Genomic DNA, 19,958 nt, shown 5'->3' on the forward strand with positions numbered 1-19,958 from the left:
TTCAACTTATATTTTGAGGGGATGATTTGTCCCCAAGGTTCTAAATACTTATTCAACCAGGGTTGAAGCATCCTCTTGGGCAGAACTGTATATGAATACAGAACTGATTATTTACACCCACATGGTTGTCCTTGCACTCATTTCCTAACATTACTATCTGGACAGTCAGGCTAGGAAGCACGCTGTGTTTGTAGAAGGCATCTTCAGGACAAGTTTATCACATCCCTGCTTAAGAGATGCATGGTTACATACCATGTATCTAGGCAGGTCTCGTGGGACAAACAGGAAAGAAAAATTTGATTTTACTTACTATATAATGTCCAGTATAACAGTACAGAGAGGGTCCAAAGTACAAAACACACTCCAAAATACAGCAAAACAGCACCAGGAGCCTTCAGAAATGGGACACAGTTCTGTTTATTAAAAAATTGATATTCCAATATAGACTCGACATGTGCAGTGTTTCGGCGCACAGTGCCTGCAGCAGGGGGTCAAAGTTATCTCAGACAGGAATTGAATATAATATGCAGCAATCGAGTTTTCTCAATCAGAAAGGAAAATATCCTGTAATTTGATGTGTTAAGGTCATAAGATACGTCTGTGTCCTGTTTCTGAAGGCTCCTGGTGCTGTTTTGCTGTACTTACTATATAAAATGGTCATACTTTGTATCCTACCAGACCAGTCCAGGGATTTGCCCATTTTGTGTGTTTTTCTGTAATCCTTGGTGGCCTGTTCATATATTTGGTCAGTTTTTGTGTCCAAAATTTAGAATATACTAGTGCAATCTGGTGGGAAACCCTTGGTCCAGGTGGCCATTGGGTCAGCAGTGGTTATAGACACACCCTTGCCCATCTGGGGTCAGGAGAATTTTCTGAATATTGCTTTGATACAGAAATGCTGAAACGCTGTAGGTTACATAGTACCCTACCCAGTAGGCCTTAACAAATTTACTTTGGATTTAGAAGCCTGGAGAAAGACTTAGGAGCCTATGGCTGAGACTTCTACTCTTGTTTCAACTAATTTAAAGAGTACGAGGAGAGGATATGTCTTAAGGTCTACCCCATCTCTTTTAGGGCCTGATTTACTAAAGCTGTTTTCCCATTCCCGACCAAGGGAAAAGAGAAAGCTTAGTAAAACAGCCCTTTACACTCTTGGAGGCCCCTGGTAAAAACCTACAATCAGCAATCCCCCTCCCAACCTAGTCTCTCTCCACGGCACCTTGTCATCACCCAGTCTCCACTCTTATCAACCACTCACTCTTGCTCTGTCCTCCAACCTATCACCACCCAGCCTCTCTTTTAGCCTGTTCCTCCCCACCCATCAATCTTCTCCTTTAAAATCAGTTAATCCCCAGGCCCACCCAGTCCTCACCATCCAGTAAGCTAGAGGGCCCCCACCCAGGGCCGCCGAGAGGGGGGGACAGGGGGGACAAAAGTCCCCGGGCCCGGGCCTCCAGGGGGGCCCGGCGCCGAGTCCGTGGGTGGTCGCCCCTCCGTCCGACTCCTAGGTCCCTCCCTCCCTCCGACTCCCAGGGCCCGCCCTCCGTCCCTCCCTCCGAATTGCAAAAGTGATCTTGTTCTTACTTCGTCGGGGGTTACGGCGAGAGCAGCATGCAGAAGAGAACGCAGGGAAAAGCGTGCAGGCTCCCGCTTCAGGCCTTCCCTCGTTGTCTGTGGGCGGGACCAGAGCTGAGAGACAGACAACGAGGGAAGGCTGAAGCGGGAGCCTGCACGCTTTTCCCTGCGTTCTCTTCTGCATGCTGCTCTCGCCGTAACCCCCGACGAAGTAAGAACAAGATCGCTTTTGCAATTCGGAGGGAGGGACGGAGGGGGGCCTTGGAATTCAGTCGGATGGACGGAAGGAGAGGGGGGCCTTGGATCTGGGAGGGAGGGAGGGAGTTTAGTAGCGCTATAGAAATGATAAGCAGTAGTAGAAGGGCCTTGGATCTTGGAGGGAGGGGGGAGGCCTTGGATCTCGGAGTGGGGGGGCAGGCCTTGGATCTCAGAGGGGGGGAGAAAGAAGAGATTGCTGGACAAGAGGGCAGGGGGAGAGAGAAGAGATTGCTGGACAAGAGGGCAGGGGGAGAGAAAATAGAAAAGAGATTGCTGGACAAGAGGGCAGGGGGAGAGAAAATAGAAAAGAGATTGCTGGACAAGAGGGCAGGGGGGAGAGAGAAGAGATTGCTGGACAAGAGGGCAGGGGGAGAGAGAACAGATCGCTGGACAAGAGGGCATTGGGGAGAGAGAAGAGATCGCTGGACAAGAGGGCAGGGGGAGAGAGAAGAGATTGCTGGACAAAAGGGCAGGGGGAGAGAGAAGAGATTGCTGGACAAAAGGGCAGGGGGGAGAGAGAAGAGATTGCTGGACAAAAGGGCAGGGGGGAGAGAGAAGAGATTGCTGGGCAGGGCAGAGGGGAGAGAAGAACTGCTGAACTTGGATGGATGATTGGAGGGGGCAGGGGAGAGAGGAAATTTACTGGATATGGTTGGATGGAGGAGAGGCCAGGAGAGAATGAGGAGTTGCTGGACATGGATAGATGGAGGGGAGGGAAGTCAGGAAGGAGATGCACATGGATGGAGGGAAGGGAAGAGAGAAGAAAAGCTGAACATGGATGGATGGAGTGGAGGGCAGGGAAGAGAGAAGAAATGATGGACAAGGATGAAGGGAAGGAAAGACAAAGGAAGGAGATGCACACGGGTGGAGGGAAAAGGAAGAGAGGAGAAATGCTGGATATGGATGGAGGGGAGGGAAGACAGGAAATACATGCACATGGATGGAGGGGAGGAGAGTGAGGAGAAATGCTCAATTTAAGGGCTGGATCGGAACACTTTCAGGACAGATGCCGAAACTTGAGGAAGGATAGGGACAGGGCTACAGATGGTAGACAGGACGCATAAGGACACAGGAGGATGGTGAGAGAAAAAAATATCAAATGGAAAGAAGACACTGCATAAAACAGAAGTTGGGACCAAAGCGAATAGAAAAACTATGATCAGACAACAAAGGTAGAAAAAAGTATTTTATTCAGAATTTATTAATTGGAATATGTCAGCTTTTGGAAATGTGTATCTGTGATATTTTTTATGCAAGTTTCAATTTTTCTAGTATTGCTGCATGCTGAGTCTGACTTCTTGAGGTAACTTTCTAGTTCAGTATTTTGCCTTCATATTTTTTTATTTCTAGTTCCTTATGTCATATCTGTTGCCATGTGTTTTTCATGTGTGATCAAGGTACAGTATTCTGCTAGTGTGTAGTATTTGCAGCCCTTTTTGTTTTGTTTTTCATTAGGTTGTGTACTGGTGTTTTAGAGCCCGGTGTAATTATAGTGCTGCCTTTCTACACATAAGGTTGTAGTTCGTCCTGTCCTTGGAATTAGTGCTGTTGTGCAAAAACCCACTCATAACCTTACCAAACCATAACAGCATAAGTTTGTGTATAGTGTTTTGCAGTGGAGAGATTGTGTTTTGGCTTTACTGAGGTGGCACCAAAACATCAGAAAAGGTGTAGAGCCTAAATCATGACACACTACCTCTTGAAGGATCTACATATAGTGCAAGGGCCCGGCAGTGGGGGTGGGGGGGGTGCCCAGGGGCGGCCTTGTCCCGGGCCCGGCCCAGTCTCTCGGCGGCCCTGCCCCCACCTCTATGAGCCAGTGACCCCCTACCTCCCAGGCCCTATCCCTACAAACCAATCAGTCTCCTTGTTTCCTTCCACACCCTCTGAGTCAGATACCCTGCTGTCTGGATCACAGGAGCAAAAGCTTCCTCCTCTTTGTACTGAGTGGCTCTGCATGACCCTGAAAGACATGATGCAGGAACGTTTGCACTGGTCTCCAGGTTTCAAGTCTCATGAGACCAGCAACAGAACAAGAGGAGTTCCTGCACTATGCAGCTCAGATTCACACAGAACTGCACACAGTGCAGAGAGGAGGAAGTCCCTGCTCCAAAGGTTGTTGTGGTAGCAACAGTAACCCAAAACTTTTAAAGGCATTGGGTGGGGCACAAAAATCCCAGGTGCAAGAGAGAATTTCTAGTTGCCATGGCAACCTGGTGCCTGGGATTTGTCAAGCGCTGCTATAACAGGGTGAGACCAGAATGAATCTTGTTCACTGTCTCCATCTGCTGGTAGGGGAACAAAACCCATGTGTCTCGACTGATCGGCTAGGAATAAAGGAAAGAAAATTTGAAAACTAGCGCAGGAAACAACTAACTTTTTTGTACTCCATGTGGTGCTGCATAGAGTAGGGAAGAAAGAGGAGAGTTATCTACACTTACCATTAGCTCTTCATTGATGATCATTTTGCTGATAATGCTGTGAACTGTGGGGAGCTCCAGCTGGAACATGTCACCAAGGATCTCCATACTGTGTGGGCACAGAGAGGGACAAAAGTGTGAAAACAAGGAATGAGGAAGCAAGCAAGAAAGGAGAAGGAATTTGATACTTACAGAACTAAAGTGTGCCCCAAAGAACAAGGAATTTATTAAGATGACACATTTTAAAAACGTCTTTCCACAAACAGCTGTTTACCCACGGAAAGAGGGCTGAACACTGCCCTTCCCTTCAATGGGTAGAAATACCTGTGCCCACATGGGTACTTAACTGTAACAAAGAGTCAGATTTAGGGCACAGCAGAGCTAGCCAGCAACACATATGTGAGGGAATTTCATTTTGAAATCTCAATAAGTGGTTTCAGCCATGTGCTTTGCCCCCATTGAAAAGAAAGTGCAAGATCTTCAAAATCCCCTAACAATGATGTACCTGCAATGCAGCCAGGCCCTTAAAACTGTCACAGGGAAAGCTGAGGTAAGGGTTCCCTTTGAACCCAGTGCTGCAAGCTCCCCATGGGGTTTCACAATTTCCCTGTAAATAATCATTCACTATATCCCCTTTACGTTCATGGATTCATGCCAGATATGAGAACAGGGCACGTAGGCATAACTTACCTAATGGAGTCATACACGCTGCTATAGGTGAAGAGAAAGGTGCGCAGAGACTCCTCCTGGATCTTCCTGAGAGATGGAAAGATAGACAGCATGATTTTTCCCCACTGCTCTGCAGCACAGGCAAAGGATCTACAAAACTGCTACATTTATTCAATGTTAATGTTTTAATTTATGTATTTAGTTATGTTAGGTCTCTCAGCTGCTGTGTTTGATATGGTAAACCACTCTATTTTATTAGGCCACTTGAGATCTTGTGATGTGTGTGATGTTTTGGGAGTTGTATTGGATTGATTCTTTTCATTTTTAAAAGGGGAGAAAACAGGAGGTATGTACTGATGATCTTACGTCAGATATTAGCGATCTCATAATGTGGTACCCTGGGGATCTTCCTTATTGGCTACACTGTTTAACATCTATCTTATTCCGCTGTGTCAGAAATTGAAATCTCAATGTACACTAGAGTTACATGGATGATATTTAATTCTTCTTTGCAGTTGATACTTCTATTGATGGTACTGTTAGATATCTACAATCAACATTTGCTGTTGTGGCTTAGATGAAAAGAAATAAATTGATGCTAAATATTGATAAAACAGAAGTGATGGTGATAGGAGAAGTATATGAAGAAAGTGTTCCTGCAAAAGTGGATCTGTGTGGTCAGGAAATTCAAGTTGCTCAACAAGTTTATAATTTGGAGGGGGAGGAGGGTCATGTTGGACTCACAATTTTTGCGGATGTTGATTAGATTGGAAAGTTGTATTCCATCAAATGATTTTAGATCAGTCACACAAAGTCTAAATAATCAATGGCCTGGATTACTGTAAAGCATTATATTAAGAATTACCGGAATCGCGTTTAATGGCCAAGGAGATTTTATAGGATGTGTTCCTGGACAACCAGGACTTGTATGCTGCCAGTTCAGATATTTCTCTGTGCTCCTTCATTGCTACCTTTTTCGGAGGCTATTCTCCAGTGGAATAACTGGTTTACTTTTTCTTTTGGTTTCAAGGAGGTTTTATAACAGGAGATGGCATAACATCAGAAAGCTGAAGCCGTCTCCCCTGTGCAAACTATCAGCTGTATTGGTTACCTGTTCAATTTCGGGTATTGTATAAGATTGCATGTCTGATTCATCAGGCGTTGTATGCAGATGCCGTTCCCTGGTATCTTAAAGAGGTTTTTCTGATTTACCGGAATTTGAGATCAGAGCATGCGATGTTGCTGGAAACTAGAGAATTGCATTCTGTGAAATATACTTGTACTCAAAATACTGTATTTTCATTTGCTGGTCTGCAGATTTGGAATACTTTACCTGGGGTGTTAAGATTGTGTTTCAGTATGGCATCCTTTCGCAAATTATTGAAGACACATATGTTTGTGCAGGCATGGGGCTGATTTTTCTGTCTTGATTGATGTAAGAAGAGTTTTATTTGTGTTAGTTTTTATTTATGTATCTGTTTAGTTGTAGAAATTTAAATCAATCAAACAAAACACCCTGCCCAAGTATCGAAGCACACTCCCAGAAACTCCAAGGATTGAGATGGTACTAGATGACTCTTTGCCGAGTTCACCACCCAGCCCAATGACTGCAACATCTGAACTACCTGTGCTGTGACTGCAAGACTCTCCTGAAAGGATTTCGCCCAAATCAACAAATTGTCTAGGTACAGATGAACTAAAATGCTGTCCCGTCACAGAGCTGCCTGTACAACCACCATTACCATGGAGAATGTTTGTGGCACCATAGCCAGCCCAAAAGGGAGTGCACAGAATTGATAATGCTCCCATAAAACTGAAAATTGGAGGAACTGTTGATGACTATGCCGAATAGGAATTTGCAGATAAGCCTCCATCAGATCCACTGATGTCAGAAACTCCTTGGGCCGCACCGCCAAAATGACTGACCAAAGAGTCTCCATGTAAAAGCTCGGCACCTGGAGGGCTCGGTTCAACTCCTTTCAAATCCAGAATAGGCCAGAATGAACCTTCCTTCTTGAGAACTACAAAATGAATACTGACCCGTACTTTTCTCCGTGATCAGCACATGAATAACTCCCCTAAGGCGGACCAACCTGTCAAGAGTCTCCCTGACTGCCACCGCATTCCATGAGGCCCAGAAGGAGATCTCACAGGAGATGGTGGAACTCCAGCGTGTAACCATCTCAAACTAACTGGAGGACCCACTGATTCATAGTAACCTGGGTCCACCTCCAGTAAAAGTCTTGCAATCTCACCCCTACAGGAACGGGAGGTTGGACCCCCTACACCAGTGATGGTGAACCTTTCAGAGACTGAGTGCCCAAACAGCAACCCAAAATCTAATTATTTATTGCAAAGTGCCAACAGGTGCTGGTACTAATTAGGGGCGAGGTCACCACATATGACTCCACCCCTATGATAGCCACACCCCTTACACCAGCCATGCCGCATATAAACTGACATCATAGAAAGCGAATGCTACATACCTGTAGAAGGTATTCTCCGAGGACAGCAGGCTGATTGTTCTCACTGATGGGTGACGTCCACGGCAGCCCCTCCAATCGGAACACTTCCTAGCAAAGTCCTTTGCTAGTCCTCGCGCCGATGCGCACCGCGCATGCGCGGCCGTCTTCCCGCCCGAACTGGCTCGTGCCGGCCAGTCTCATATGTAGCAAAACAAAGAGAAGGGAACACACAACTCCAAAGGGGAGGCGGGCGGGTTTGTGAGAACAATCAGCCTGCTGTCCTCGGAGAATACCTTCTACAGGTATGTAGCATTCGCTTTCTCCGAGGACAAGCAGGCTGCTTGTTCTCACTGATGGGGTATCCCTAGCCCCCAGGCTCACTCAAAACAACAACCATGGTCAATTGGGCCTCGCAACGGCGAGGACATAACTGAGATTGACCTAAAAAATTTACCAACTAACAGAGTACAGCCTGGAACAGAACAAACATGGGCCTAGGGGGGTGGAGTTGGATTCTAAACCCCGAACAGATTCTGAAGCACTGACTGCCCGAACCGACTGTCGCGTCGGGTATCCTGCTGCAGGCAGTAATGAGATGTGAATGTGTGGACAGATGACCACGTCGCAGCTTTGCAAATCTCTTCAATAGTGGCTGACTTCAAGTGGGCTACTGACGCTGCCATGGCTCTAACATTATGAGCCGTGACATGACCCTCAAGAGCCAGCCCAGCCTGGGCGTAAGTGAAGGAAATGCAATCTGCTAGCCAATTGGATATGGTGCGTTTTCCCACAGCCACTCCCCTCCTGTTGGGATCAAAAGAAACAAACAATTGGGCGGACTGTCTGTTGGGCTGTGTCCGCTCCAGATAGAAGGCCAATGCTCTCTTGCAGTCCAATGTGTGCAGCTGACGTTCAGCAGGGCAGGAATGACGACGGGGAAAGAATGTTGGCAAGACAATTGACTGGTTCAGATGGAACTCCGACACAACCTTTGGCAAGAACTTAGGGTGAGTGCGGAGGACTACTCTGTTATGATGAAATTTGGTGTAAGAGGCCTGGGCTACCAGGGCCTGAAGCTCACTGACTCTACGAGCTGAAGTAACTGCCACCAAGAAAATGACCTTCCAGGTCAAGTACTTCAGATGGCAGGAATTCAGTGGCTCAAAAGGAGGTTTCATCAGCTGGGTGAGAACGACATTGAGATCCCATGACACTGTAGGAGGCTTGACAGGGGGCTTTGACAAAAGCAAACCTCTCATGAAGCGAACAACTAAAGGCTGTCCTGAGATCGGCTTACCTTCCACACGGTAATGGTATGCACTGATTGCACTAAGGTGAACCCTTACAGAGAGTTGGTCTTCAGACCAGACTCAGACAAGTGCAGAAGGTATTCAAGCAGGGTCTGTGTAGGACAAGAGCGAGGATCTAGGGCCTTGCTGTCACACCAGACGGCAAACCTCCTCCACAGAAAGAAGTAACTCCTCTTAGTGGAATCTTTCCTGGAAGCAAGCAAGATACGGGAGACACCCTCTGACAGACCCAAAGAGGCAAAGTCTACGCTCTCAACATCCAGGCCGTGAGAGCCAGGGACCGGAGGTTGGGATGCAGAAGCGCCCCTTCGTCCTGTGTGATGAGGGTCGGAAAACACTCCAATCTCCACGGTTCTTCGGAGGACAACTCCAGAAGAAGAGGGAACCAGATCTGACGCGGCCAAAAAGGAGCAATCAGAATCATGGTGCCTCGGTCTTGCTTGAGTTTCAACAAAGTCTTCCCCACCAGAGGTATGGGAGGATAAGCATACAGCAGACCCTCCCCCCAGTCCAGGAGGAAGGCATCCGATGCCAGTCTGCCGTGGGCCTGAAGCCTGGAACAGAACTGAGGGACTTTGTGGTTGGCTCGAGATGCGAAGAGATCTACCAAGGGGGTGCCCCCACACCTGGAAGATCTGTCGCACTACACGGGAATTGAGCGACCACTCGTGAGGTTGCATAATCCTGCTCAACCTGTCGGCCAGACTGTTGTTTACGCCTGCCAGATATATGGCTTGGAGCACCATGCCGTGACGGCGAGCCCAGAGCCACATGCTGACGGCTTCCTGACACAGGGGGTGAGATCCGGTGCCCCCCTGCTTGTTGATGTAATACATGGCAACCTGGTTGTCTGTCTGAATTTGGATAATTTGGTGGGACAGCCGATCTCTGAAAGCCTTCAGAGCGTTCCAGACCGCTCATAACTCCAGAAGATTGATCTGCAGATCGCGTTCCTGGAGGGACCAGCTTCCTTGGGTGTGAAGCCCATCGACATGAGCCCCCCACCCCAGGAGAGACTCATCCGTAGTCAGCACTTTTTGTGGCTGAGGAATTTGGAAAGGACGTCCCAGAGTCAAATTGGACCAAATCGTCCACCAATACAGGGATTTGAGAAAACTCGTGGACAGGTGGATCACGTCTTCTAGATCCCCAGCAGCCTGAAACCACTGGGAAGCTAGGGTCCATTGGGCAGATCTCATGTGAAGGCGGGCCATGGGAGTCACATGAACTGTGGAGGCCATGTGGCCCAGCAATCTCAACATCTGCCGAGCTGTGATCTGCTGGGACGCTCGCACCCGCGAGACGAGGGACAACAAGTTGTTGGCTCTCGTCTCTGGGAGATAGGCGCGAGCCGTCCGAGAATCCAGCAGAGCTCCTATGAATTCGAGTTTCTGCACTGGGTGAAGATGGGACTTTGGATAATTTATCACAAACCCCAGTAGCTCCAGGAGGCGAATAGTCATCTGCATGGACTGCAGGGCTCCTGCCTCGGATGTGTTCTTCACCAGCCAATCGTCGAGATATGGGAACACGTGTACCCCCAGTCTGCGAAGTGCTGCTGCTACTACAGCCAAGCACTTCGTGAACAATCTGGGCGCAGAGGCGAGCCCAAAGGGTAGCACACAGTACTGGAAGTGACGTGTGCCCATCTGAAATCGCAGATACTGTCTGTGAGCTGGCAGTATTGGGATGTGAGTGTAGGCGTCCTTCAAGTCCAGAGAGCATAGCCAATCGTTTTCCTGAATCATGGGAAGAAGGGTGCCCAGGGAAAGCATCCTGAACTTTTCTTTGACCAGATATTTGTTCAGGGCCCTTAGGTCTAGGATGGGACGCATCCCCCCTGTTTTCTTTTCCACAAGGAAGTACCTGGAATAGAATCCCAGCCCTTCTTGCCCGGATGGCACGGGCTCGACCGCATTGGCGCTGAGAAGGGCGGAGAGTTCCTCTGCAAGTACCTGCTTGTGTTGGAAGCTGTAAGACTGAGCTCCCGGTGGACAATTTGGAGGTTTGGAAGCCAAATTGAGGGTGTATCCTTGCCGGACTATTTGGAGAACCCACTGATCGGAGGTTATGAGAGGCCACCTTAGGTGAAAAGCTTTCAACCTCCCTCCGACTGGCAGGTCGCCCGGCACTGATACTTGGATGTCGGCTATGCTCTGCTGGAGCCAGTCAAAAGCTTGCCCCTTGCTTTTGCTGGGGAGCCGAGGGGCCTTGCTGAGGCGCACGCTGCTGACGAGAGCGAGCGCGCTGGGGCTTAGCCTGGGCCGCAGGCTGTCGAGAAGGAGGATTGTACCTACGCTTACTAGAAGAGTAGGGAACAGTCTTCCTTCCCCCAAAAAATCTTCTACCTGTAGAGGTAGAGGCTGAAAGCTGCCGGCGGGAGAACTTGTCGAATGCGGTGTCCCGCTGGTGGAGCTGCTCTACCACCTGCTTGACTTTCTCTCCAAAAATATTATCCGCACGGCAAGGCGAGTCCGCAATCCGCTGCTGGATTCTATTCTCCAGGTCGGAGGCACGCAGTCATGAGAGTCTGCGCATCACCACACCTTGAGCAGCGGCCCTGGACGCAACATCAAAGGTGTCATACACCCCTCTGGCCAGGAATTTTCTGCACGCCTTCAGCTGCCTGACCACCTCCTGAAATGGCCTGGCTTGCTCAGGGGGGAGCTTGTCCACCAAGCCCGCCAACTGCCACACATTGTTCCGCATGTGTATGCTCGTGTAGAGCTGGTAAGACTGAATCTTGGCCACGAGCATAGAAGAATGGTAGGCCTTCCTCCCAAAGGAGTCTAAGGTTCTAGAGTCCTTGCCCGGGGGCGCCGAAGCATGCTCCCTAGAACTCTTGGCCTTCTTTAGGGCCAAATCCACAACTCCAGAGTCATGAGGCAACTGGGTGCGCATCAGCTCTGGGTCCCCATGGATCCGGTACTGGGACTCGATCTTCTTGGGAATGTGGGGATTACTTAGAGGCTTGGTCCAGTTCGCCAGCAATGTCTTTTTGAGGACATGATGCATGGGTACTGTGGACGCTTCCTTAGGTGGAGAAGGATAGTCCAGGAGCTCAAACATTTCAGCCCTGGGCTCGTCCTCCACAACCACCGGGAAGGGGATGGCCGTAGACATCTCCCGGACAAAGGAAGCGAAAGACAGGCTCTCAGGAGGAGAAAGCTGCCTTTCAGGAGAGGGAGTGGGATCAGAAGGAAGACCCTCAGACTCCTCGTCAGAGAAATATCTGATGTCCTCTTCCTCTTCCCACGAGGCCTCACCATCGGTGTCAGACACAAGTTCACGGACCTGTGTCTGCAACCGTGCCCGGCTCGACTCCATGGAACCACGGCCACGGTGGGAGCGTCGAGAGGTAGACTCCCTCGCCCGCACCGGCGAAGCTCCCTCCGCCGACGTGGTCGGGGAGCCTTCCTGGGAGGCTACCGCACTTGGTACCGCAAGCGGCACCGATGTCGGAGACCTCACCCCGGACAATGGGCCAGCCGGCGCCTGGCTTGACGGTACCGGTGGCGCAAGCACCCCCGGTACCGGAGGGGTAGGGCGCAACAGCTCCCCCAGGATCTCTGGGAGAACGGCCCGAAGGCTCTCGTGCAGAGCGGCTGTAGAAAAAGACATGGAAGCCGATGCAGGAATCGATGTCAGAACCTGTTCCGGGCGTGGAGGCTGTTCCGGGCTGTCCAAAGGGGAGCGCATCGACACCTCTTGAACAGAGGGCGAGCGGTCCTCTCGGTGCCGATGCTTACTGGGTGCCGACTCCCTCGGCAACCCAGAGCTCTCGGTGCCGACACGGGAAGGGGACCGGTGACGATGCTTCTTCGATTTTTTGGAACGAAGCACGTCACCGGAGCTTCCCGGCACCGACGAGGAGGACGTAGAATCCAGCCGTCTCTTCCTCGGGGCCGAGGCCGAAGAAGGTCGGTCTCGGGGGGGGGGGGGGGGGGGGGCTGTACCGCAGGAGCCCTCAGGGTAGGGGGAGACCCACCCGAAGGCTCACCGCCACCAGCAGGGGAATGGACAGCCCTCACCTGCACTCCAGACGAAGCACCATCGTCCGACGACATCAGCAGACGAGGAGGTCTCGATACCACCGACGCCGACGCAGCCCTCCGATGTCGCCCCGATGCAGAGGGTCGATGCCTCGATGCACTCGGGGGCGAGGATGAAGGTCCGGGCGCCGACGACGTCGAAGCAGTCGATACTCCCGATGCCGACGAAGAGCCCGAGAACAAAACGTTCCACTGGGCTAATCTCGCTACCTGAGTCCGCTTTTCTAAAAGAGAACACAGACTACAGGCCTGAGGGCGGTGCCCAGCCCCCCAAACACTGAAGACACGACGCGCGCCTGTCAGTGAGCGAGATTACCCGGGCGCACTGGGTGCACTTCTTGAAGCCGCTGGAAGACTTCAATGTCATGGCCGGCAAAATCGCGCCGGCGAGATCAAAACTCGAAATGGCAAAAATGGCACCACAAAAATAGGGGGAAGAAAAACTTCGACCGAGGCCTAATAGGGCCTACCCCGACGACGAAAGAAAACTTACCGGGGCAAAACTGGAAGTATGGGAAAGGAGAAAACCATAAAGGTCTCCTTCCGACACCCTTTTTTTTTTCGAAGAACGAAGTTGATAAACGACGCGTGAGGTCAACTTTGGGGCGCGAACGGCGAAACACGACCGTACCGAGCGCGGACAAAAGAAGACTGGCTGGCACGAGCCGGTTCGGCCGGGAAGACGGCCGCACATGCGCGGTGCGCATCGGCGCGCGAGGACTAGCAAAGGACTTTGCTAGGAAGTGTTCCGATTGGAGGGGCTGCCGTGGACGTCACCCATCAGTGAGAACAAGCAGCCTGCTTGTCCTCGGAGAACAGTGTTTACCCACCCCCACCCTCAACTTCTCCTGCCAAAAACGCATTTATACTTCTTATAAAACAGTGTTGAAAAATGAGCACTAAATTCAGAGTTTACCCACCCCCCACCCTCAACTTCCACTGCAAATTAAACTTCAAAGTTTACCTGGGCTCTGTCTGCTCTGCTCCTCCAACTACAAGCCGATTCTTCTCTTCTGCCGAGTGCCGACGATACCGGTGGCTCGGCAGGGGTGGAGTGCAGCACTGCAGCTGAAGCACAAGGTGGGAGTCGCGGAGCGGTGGCTGCCTGCTGGCGCACAGGGTGCCGCAGGGGGAGGAAGACGTGACGCCGTGACGTTTAGTCCAGATGGGCTGTACTGGAGACGGAGCGAACTTCCTTGGGCGGAACTCGAGAGAGAGGAGCCTTACAGGAGATGATGCAGTGAGTAAGACAGCGAACGCGGCGGAAGTGGAAGGTATGCGCCGGTGACACCCCCCTAGCTGCAGAGCCACAGCCAATACGATGGCTGCTGTGCCGCGATTGCTTAGGTTTTTTTTATCTTTTTGTAGCAGCCATGAAGGATGAAGGGAAAGTGGCTGGGCGCGTGTGCCAACAGAAAGGGCTCTGCGTGCCCTCTCTGGCACGCGTGCCATAGGTTCGCCATCACTGCCCTACACCATCAATGGGAGCTACACTCGGGCTGCTGCATACTGAAGCCCGAATCTCGACCCCTACAGCAGCCACCACGAAAGGACTATGTTCGCTAAAAAAAAAAAAAAAAAAAAATCTACTATGCAGAGCCCCACCGCCTCTGCCAAGCTGATACAGACAGGAATCTCTAAAGCGGCTTTGAACCAAGGAACCGTGCCTCAACACCTTAGGCTTATCCTCCAGCAAACGGGGCACCTTCATGTCTCCCAAACTCTTCACCAGCTGATTAAGCTCCTCACCAAAAACAAGAGAGATCCTTGAAAGGGAAACTTACCAAGCGTCAACTTAGAAGCCGTATCCGTAGACCAACTCCACAACCCTAGGGACCATCGAGCTGCCACACTGAGGGCCATACACTTGGCAGAAAGCCTGAAGGTCATCATATAGGGTGTCACAAAGAAAAGAAGAGTTTATCTCAAGCTTGGCCACCTCCACTCAACCTGAGCCCAATTATCGGAGAAGTGGTCAAGAAACCTCTCAGACCAGCAGAAACAGGCCCTAGATACCAGACCACCACAAACAGCCACATCAAAGGACTGCTTTAAGAGAAACTCCATCCCACAATCCTGTGGCTCTCACAAAGCTATACCCCCGTCCACTGGCATAGTATTCTTCTTAGTGACTGCAGACACCACAGCATCCACCACTGGAGGCTGGAGCAAATCCCTATCAAAATCCAGGATGGGATACAGTCGCACCATGGAATGGGCCACCTTGAACGTGGCATCCGGCACATGCCAATGGGCTTGGATAATGTCCCTGATATCCTGGTGCATAGGAAAAAAACTGAGAGGACTTCCGAATGCTCTTCAGCAACAGATCCACTGTGGGTGGATCCTTCTTAGCATCCTCCTCAAATCGCAACACCAAAGAAACGTGGCTAATCAGCTCCTGCAGCTCATCCCTATGAAAGACAATGACCATTGAGGAATCCTCCCCAGGAGGCAACTCTGCCATCCTAGAGTCCTCTTCTATATGTTCTCCATTTGCATCCGGATCTCAAACATCAGACCAGGACTGCACAGGTTAAGCACAACCACCATCTGCTAGAGACTGAGAACTACTGACTCTCAGGGAGCTGCACAGTACAGTTATAGGTGTTCTGAAGAGTTGGGGTTCTCAGTCTTCGCTGGTCAGAGTCCATAACCCTACTGTGCTGCTCTGGAAGGATGTGTTTATCTTTCTGCCCTCTCCCAGGTATAGGTACTATTTACCTGCAAACTGGAATGTCCAGCACTCCAGAGATTAGGGTCCTAACAACACCAGGTGGAGGGACAGAAAGACACAGAAGGCTATAGTAATAATATGAGAATAATCAATAATTGATCCGGTATGTTTGGTCCATTTCAGGTCGGCTGCAGGGGAATGCTGGAACATTTATGCGCTGCAGGAATCAGCGCCATCTTTTTCCGGGTGCTCGGGGAATCCCCAAAGTGGGAGACAGCTTGCCTGAGGCTGGGGATGGTTGGGCACGTCCTTGGCCGCTTCGGCAAAAGGAGAAGAGGAAGGGGGTGGGGAGTTACCTGCAGCCGCCTGAGAAACCATGTATTCTTTGTTTTGTATTATTAGTTTGCATTTCTGTTGAAGAAAGAGTGGATGCCTTTCGAATGATGGAGGTGGTGCGTCGGTGTGCGGTTGTTTCGTTAGTTTGGCAGCCAGTTTCCAGTGATTCCTAGGCAGGGAAGGAGTACTCCTCCCCCTTCCTTGGTCGCTGTTTGCTGACTGGCTGGGTCACGGGTAATCCTTCCAGCTGGGCCGCAGCTTGTCCTGTTCGCCCACGTCCCAGATGGTGACGGGCACATTGTTTTCCAGCTCCTCTGACTCCATGTCAAGCGATCCCACATATAATCTGTGCTATAGGCCCTCTGGCACTCTTCAGTACTGGCATTAGGCATTTAAAAATTTCTCTCCCCCCCCCCCCCCCCCCCGGTCTACTTTTGCACATACCCACAGCAGGAATATTCTTCTCTCGTTCCAGCGGTGGTTCTGTGCTCTCCGTGCTGCAGAGATAATGAGCCATTCTGCTGGGGAATGCTCCTCCCTTATTGTCACGTAGTTTCCTCTGATTGGTCCGTCTTACGTTGCCTAGTGTTGCCTGGGAACGGTGTTGTGATGGTCCTTTGTGTTTCAGAATGTTGAGGGTGTTTTTTCTGATTGGTCCGTCATGCGAGGGCGGGGCAGAGAGACATGGTCAGTGCTGTGGCTTCACCACCATGAATCCACGAACCCTTCAGTGAGTGACTGAGTGACTTCAGAACGTTGTCTTCAGAACGTTGAGGGTGAGTTTTATTATAGTAGATATGATCCACTTAGGTTTAAGTAGAATATAAATCAATAAACCATGACCATATATCATGCTCTCTACTTTCAATACTGCTTGATTTGTCTTTTTAGAACAACAAAGAGAGTCCAATTCTCCCGCAAAAACACACAAAGAAACAAGTCAAGCGGAAGATATTCAGAAGGACCAGACTGAAGTCACAGATGTTGACAGTCAAAAACGATGGTTTATTAAGACCCTACACGGTCCGTGTTTCGGCCAAGAGGCCTTCTTCAGGGGTCTTCAAATTGGCAAACACAGATAATCCAACCAATCAAAAGTGCTTATGTAATAAACCAATCTGGATGGAACTCAGGATAAGAGCTATAAAAAACTTTTCCCTCTTGCTGTCTTCTTTAACTTAACAGTCAGAGGATGAGCATCCCGCAGAATCCTAAGGAAAAGAGTTCCATCCAGATTGGTTTATTACATAAGCACTTTTGATTGGATTATCTGTGTTTGCCAATTTGAAGACCCCTGAAGGCCTCTTGGCCGAAACACGGACCGTGTAGGGTCTTAATAAACCATCGTTTTTGACTGTCAACATCTGTGACTTCAGTCTGGTCCTTCTGAATATCTTCCGCTTGACTTGTTGTTTCTTTGATCTGTCTTTTTACTCACAACTCTCTAATACATAACCAAGACACAATTCTTTTTCCACCCAAACACAATATCTCCTATTACCTGACCAACATCGTTCGCACTTTCTCTGCTTCAGGGAAGAGGTCCCAGACCTTTGCATTCATTTTATCATTTATGATGAAGTTGCGGCAGGTCTTCCAGTCACCCATCTTCATGGCCTTGGAGGCAGCAACCACGTGCTCCCGCATACTTTCAGGGGGCCCTGGGCAGAAAGGAAGATGATACTTCTATAAAGCAAAATCTTAGCTACATATTTCCAAAGAGTCTCGATTGTTTTTATTTTACTTATTCTACAGCAAAGACAACAGATAACACTCTCTCATCATTTTCTACCACAAAACAATTTCATATCATGGAATAACATTTTATAGTCTCAACCTGTCAAGAGATGAAGCAATAACAAACATATGTTAGGTAAAATTCCTCCCCTGGTTGATTCTTATCCAAGGAAAGTTCTGTTCACTGTCTGCTCTGCCACATTTTGCCCATAGTTCCCACCATTCATCCCAGTTTCTATCCACCCATCTCTACCCAATCAGGTGTGTCTCGATTGTTTACTCGTTCCAAAAGTACAAAGCCTAGGGGACACTCAAGGAAGTTACATGGAAATACTTTTTAACAAATAGGAGGAAAGCTCTGAAACTCTTTGCTGAAAGATATAGTAACAGCGCTTTGCACATCCAAGTTTAAAAAAAGGTTTGGACAGACATAGGGAAGCCACTGCTTGCCCTAGGATTGGTAGCATGGAATGGTGCTACTACTTAGGTTTCTGCCAGGTACTTGTGACCTGGATTGGCCACTGCTGGAAAAAGGATACTGGGAAAGATGGACCATTGGTCTAACCCAGTATGGCTATTCTTATGTTCTTATGCCCACCTGAAGCACACCCTCACCACAAATCCACCAGACTGCTGCCTATAAGGCCAGGGCTAAAAACATCAAAAGCTTGCATCAAGAAGGCTTCTATTTACAAATCCTGAGGGTCTTTCTGTTTTTCTATAAAAACTGTGATTACATGAGATGGAGAGCTACTTCAAGGCAAGGATATTAAGGATTTAAAGGGAATTTTGTCAAATTTTTCTTATCTGATCAGTCTTATCAATCTCCCTATGAATGCTTGGGCAATTGTAAGCCTGACAGTGAAGAATGGTCTTAATTGAAGCTGATCAAGTTACATTTAAGAGAAGTGGGATATGGTTCTCATCTCCTTGAACCAACCTGGTTACATCTTGCATCTCTAGACATTCCTGGCAACAGAGAGCAATTCCTGGTTGGACTGTAGAGTAAGATAGGGAATACTGGCTAATAAAGGTAACCTAAAATGATTCCAAGGGGGAACTGGTCCAGGAAATCTCCACTGCTGGTCTCACTTGCTCTTTTAAAGGGAAATGGCCTTAGCATGTCAAAGAAATTGCTTAGTAACTCCTCAACGCAGTTCTTCATGCTTTCATCTAAGAAAACAGACTGCAGCCCTACCATACTTGAGGAGCATCTAGATGAGGAATCATCGTCACTGAAGACAATATTAGTGACTAGCACTAAGCAAACATTCTGCACTTAAAACTGCTTTTATTAAATGCCTTGAAAACTTCTGTGCTGGAACACATTTTCTCCTACGCCAAAGTAGTTCTCAAATTTCCATCTGCTGGCAAGAGAAGGCAAACCCAAGCATCTGGACTGGCCTAGAATGATGATAGGCAAATGCAACGTCTGCACATAGTCTTTCAGTGCCAATGTCATAAGTACATAAGTATTGTCATACTGGGAAAGAACAAAGGTCCATGAAGCCCAGCATCCTGTTTTCAACAGTGGCCAATCCAGGTCACAAATACCTGGCAAGATCCCAAAAAAGTACAAAACATTCTATACTGCTCATCCCAGAATTAGTGGATTTTCTCCAAGTCCATTTAATAATAATCTATGGACGTTTCCTTTAGGAAGCCGTCCAAACCTTTTTTAAACTCCACTAAGCTAACCGCCTTCACCACATTCTCTGGCAACGAATTCCAGAGTTTAATTACACGTTGAGTGAAGAAAGATTTTCTCCGATTCGTTTTAAATTTACTACATTGCAGCTTCATCGCATGCCCCCAGTCCTAGTATTTTTGGAAAGCGGAAGCAGACGCTTCACATCTACTCGTTCAACGCCACTCATTATTTTATAGACCTCTATCATGTCTCCCCTCAGCCTTCTTTTCTCCAAGCTGAAGAGCCCTAGCCGCTTTAGCCTTTCCTCATAGAGAAATCGTCCCATCCACTTTATCATTTTTGTTGCCCTTCTCTGTACTTTTTCTAATTCTACTATATCTTTTTTGAGATGTGGCGACCAGAATTGAACACAATATTCGAGGTGCGGTTGCACAATGGAGCGATACAAAGGCATTATAATATCCTCATTTTTGTTTTCTATTCCCTTCCTAATAATACCTAACATTCTATTTGCTTTCTTAGCCGCAGCAGCACACCGAGCAGAAGGTTTCAACGTATCATCAACAGCGACACCTGGATCCCTTTCTTGGTCTGACTCCTAATGTGGAACCTTGCATGACGTAGCTATAATTCAGGTTCCTCTTTCACATGCATCACTTTGCACTTGCTCACATTAAACGTCATCTGCCATTTAGATGCCCAGTCTCGTAAGGTCCTCTTGTAATTTTTCACAATCCTCCTGCGATTTAACGACTTTAAATAACTTTGTGTCATCAGCAAATTTAATTACCTCACTAGTTACTCCCAT

The 19,958-nt window shown here is 48.9% G+C and overlaps 1 protein-coding gene across 1 annotated transcript in view; it reads right to left on the bottom strand.

Moving 5' to 3' along the window:
• Positions 1-19,958, bottom strand: part of LOC115473840 (eukaryotic translation initiation factor 3 subunit C) — a 97,801-nt gene that overhangs the window by 8,921 nt on the left and 68,922 nt on the right. The window contains exons 17-19 of the mRNA XM_030208973.1: positions 17,264-17,423; positions 4,944-5,009; positions 4,275-4,362 (exon numbers count right to left, since the gene is read on the bottom strand). Coding sequence (XP_030064833.1) covers positions 4,275-4,362; positions 4,944-5,009; positions 17,264-17,423 — 314 coding nt within the window. The remainder of the gene's footprint in view (positions 1-4,274; positions 4,363-4,943; positions 5,010-17,263; positions 17,424-19,958) is intronic.

Source organism: Microcaecilia unicolor, chromosome 7 (genome assembly GCF_901765095.1).
Source record: "Microcaecilia unicolor chromosome 7, aMicUni1.1, whole genome shotgun sequence".
Lineage (NCBI taxonomy): Eukaryota > Metazoa > Chordata > Amphibia > Gymnophiona > Siphonopidae > Microcaecilia > Microcaecilia unicolor.